Raw genomic sequence first — 3,442 nt, forward strand, 5'->3', positions numbered from 1 at the left:
TGGGGCGCCCCGCGCGGCCAGCCCCGGGCGCCTGCTCGGGCATCGGCCCCCCGCGCTGCGGCTGCACGGCGCGGTCAGTGCGGTGGAGAGGGAGGTGAGGTCCTTGCACAGGCTCGGAGGTGGGTCACTTGGCAGGCTTGGGATTGGGACAGCCAAGCTATTTGTATCCACCCCAGGTTCACGCATCCAACCCTTGGGTACCAAAGCGCTTGAGATTTGTCAGAGCCGCTGGTGTGTTTCGGATGCCCAGTTCCCTTCCGAATCCTGGAAGCAACTTCAAAAGCCTTTGCCAAGCTGGGCCAGTGTTTCCTGCTCCTCTGGAGTTGCAAAAAGTAGCTCCAGCGTGGGAGAGGCACGTCCCGCTTTCGGCAGCCACTAGCAGCCGTCATCTTCCCCCTTGCCGCCTCCCTTTCAGGCTTGCCAGCGTTCAGAGGAGAGCATGCACAGAGCTGGCACGAAAAGCAAGTTAATAAGCAAATGCAATGGTAAGTCTACAGGCAGTATCACGCTGGCTTAAACATAAAAGTATTCAGTATTTAATTAGCAAGTCTGGCTCAGCCTGGGTCCTCCCGTTGTTCTGTAACGTGCTGGTGCCTAACAGGCTGCTCCCACACACACCCCAAACTGCTTCGGGTGCTGGAAGGCAGGTTTACGGCCTCTGAACCTAAACCGGTTGTATTTCGGTTGGTAGGTGGACCCCGGGGATCTCCGCCATGCCCTCCTCTCTCTTTTCTGTTTAGAAATCCCGAGCCACACTGAGGAGGGGTGGATGCACCCAAGGACCAGGAGGAGGAGATGCAGGCGCTGGAGCGTGGCTCTTGCCCGGCAGGTTGCTGGCAGCCTCGGGCTGGGACTGCCCAGCCGGTTCCCTCTCTGCTTCAGCAACACGCCCAGCCGGGCTGTTCGTGGCAGCCTTGGGGATGTTGGAAGAAATCAGCCAAGCCGGCAGTCCTTGCTGCAACCCGGCCGTGCTTCCCCATACAGCTGGCCCTATGGAGCAGGGGGTGTACGGGGTCATCCCGTCTCCCGCAGCGCTGAGAGCGGGTGCCGGGGAAGCGGTTGAACGGCTGGGCGCGTGGCGGTGCTTTCCGGCCACCCTCGCAGCCTCCGGTATTGCCGTACCGCCTGTCGCAGCTGTTGACGCTCTGGCCATTTCGGTTTTGGCAGGGCCCGGGTGTCGGAGTGAAAGAAGCAGCAGCAGCAAGAACAGTGCCTGGTGCGAGGGCAGGAAAAGGGGCAGAGGAAAGGTTTAAAGCAGTTACACAAGTCGTTGCCCTAAATCTGCCTCGCACCCGCTGCCAGGACAGCAGGACCTGTAGGCAGTAGCGCAAGGACCTTTCCCTTTGTGCCCGAGGGGAGCTGCAGTGATCCTCCCACTGGGCTGATTATTTTACCTTATCCGGAGCTTCACCAGCTCCCGCAGCCCGTGTTCCCCTTGTGCCTTCTCTGCCCTTCCTCCTACCCCCAGTAGTGGTACCCCAGATGCACCAAAGGCATCAGCAAGGCACCCCAGGGAGGCTCAGCAGGACACCGGTGTCCCCGGGCTGGACCAACCTCCCTTTCCCACCAACTACCAGTGGCCCTGAGACACTGGGCATGACCCTCAGCGGAGGAGAGGGAATGAAACGGCATCTCTCTGGGATCTGGACTGGCTGGGGACTGAGGAGCCAGCTCTGCCCGAGGGGAGCTGCGTCCCCCCCGCCGCGTTGTGGGTCTGTACATCCCCCTCCGGCACTGCAAAGCCAGCAGCAGGCAGGGGCTACGTGCACGTCCCCGCGGTGCTCCCGGCTGCGCTGTGCTGGGGCTGGAGCCAGCAGTGACTCAGCAGGTGTCCACTGGGCCGCCATGCCGTGAGCCCACGCTGCGGGGAGCCGGGCCCGGGGGGGTCGGGGACGCTGCCTTGCCAGCCCCAGGCTGAGAGCCAGACCCCACTTCGCATGGGGACTGTAGGGTGGTTGAGGCACCCAAGCAGCAGCCCAAGGTTTTGGGGTGCCACAAGCCATCCAAGCAGGACGGGGAGCTCCCCAGCTGACAGCCGCATCCCACCGGCTCCCTGCAAAGCTGGGCTGTAGGGATTTGGGGATTTGAAATCCCCCCCCTTGCTCTCTTGCACAAGGCCACCGCGCCGGCGAGCGCTGCCCACGGCAGGTCTCCTCCGCTCCCCGTGGCCACAAATGCCACCACGCAGTCCTGCTCAGCAGCGAAGGGTTAAGCGCCAGGCCAGCTATCAGGGAAGCTTTCTTCTCCTCCTTTTCCTTGCCAAGGTTTAAATTTAGTCCCTGCATGAACCCAGACGACTTGGGCATCGGGTTGCTCTGGGGCTGGCAGCGCCAGGGAGCACCTGCTACCGCTGCTTCACTGCAAAAATCCCCCCCAAACCCAGGGCTGAGCCCCCCGAAAGCCAGGGCTGAGCTCTGCCGGCAGCAGTCAGGGCCGACAAGCTGCAGAGACTCTCGTGCCATGCTGGGCGCTCCGGCCGCTTGCTTTGGCCCCCCCCCCCCAAAAACCAAATAGTAGCCATCCATCGTTCGGTTCTTGTGAGTCCCAGAGGTGCTCAGTGCCCGGTTTGATTTCAAGTCTTGTGTTTGCTCCTGGCCGCTTGCGATTCGTTTTGGGGGAGCTGCTGCTTGGGGCAGGGTGTTTTTTGGGGAAGCCCCCAGGATGGGGACATGCCGTCCCTGCAGCGAGGCAGGCAGAGGTGCTGGGAAAGGAGCCATGGCGGGGACGGAGCGGCAGCCTGGGGCCTGGCCGTGCCCTCTGCGCCGGGGATGGGATGTCCCCAGAGGGGTCTGCGGGTCCCCCAGCCCCTGGGCAGCCCAGCTCGCTGTGCTGGGGGGCACAGCCCAGGTACCCCCGTGAGGTGTGGGGACACCAAGGCACCTCTCCTGCGAGTTTGGGGAGCAGCAGCGTGGGGTGAGGGGGCAGGGGATGGTGCTGGCAGCCCCCCGGCAGACCCCTGAGGCCGGGGGCGGCGGTGGCATCCCTGCAATGCGCTTGGCATCGCCTCCCCGGGGCTGGCGCTCACTGACGTCCATGTGATCGAGGGGTTGCTCCATCCCGCCGCTGGGTCCAGCCGCCGTGACGGCGAGGGAGCCAGAAGGTCGAGCCGGCGTCCCCAGCGGAGCGTCCCCGGCAGCAAGGAGGGTCCCGTGGCACTGGCTGGCACCCTCCCTGCCATGATGCCCCGCGGGAAGAGGGACCCCGTCCTGCTCTCCCACGCTGAGCTGCCCAGCACCGACGGCGCGGGTCCCGGCAGTGGGGGGGGCGGCCGACAGTCCGCGTCGGAGGAGGAGGGCCACCTCCCCGGCCTCCCCCGCGACGATCTCACCAAGAGCATGTCGGGCTCCTCCGTCTCCTCCTACCACTCCGCCCTGTGCTCGGAGGGCACGGAGACCTTCAAGGACTGCCTGGAGTTTCTGGACGAGGAGGGGACGCCCCCCCG

General features: G+C 64.5%; 1 protein-coding gene across 1 annotated transcript in view; it reads left to right on the plus strand.

The window, feature by feature from the left end:
- Positions 1-2,928: 2,928 nt before the first annotated feature.
- PROB1 (proline rich basic protein 1) overlaps positions 2,929-3,442 on the plus strand; it is a 6,339-nt gene continuing 5,825 nt past the window's right edge. The window contains 1 exon segment of the mRNA XM_019470454.1: positions 2,929-3,438. Within this exon segment, the coding sequence (XP_019325999.1) occupies positions 3,177-3,438 (262 nt within the window). The 5' untranslated portion in view covers positions 2,929-3,176.

Source organism: Aptenodytes forsteri, unplaced genomic scaffold (assembly GCF_000699145.1).
Source record: "Aptenodytes forsteri isolate BGI_AS27 unplaced genomic scaffold, ASM69914v1 Scaffold351, whole genome shotgun sequence".
Taxonomy (NCBI): Eukaryota; Metazoa; Chordata; class Aves; order Sphenisciformes; family Spheniscidae; genus Aptenodytes; species Aptenodytes forsteri.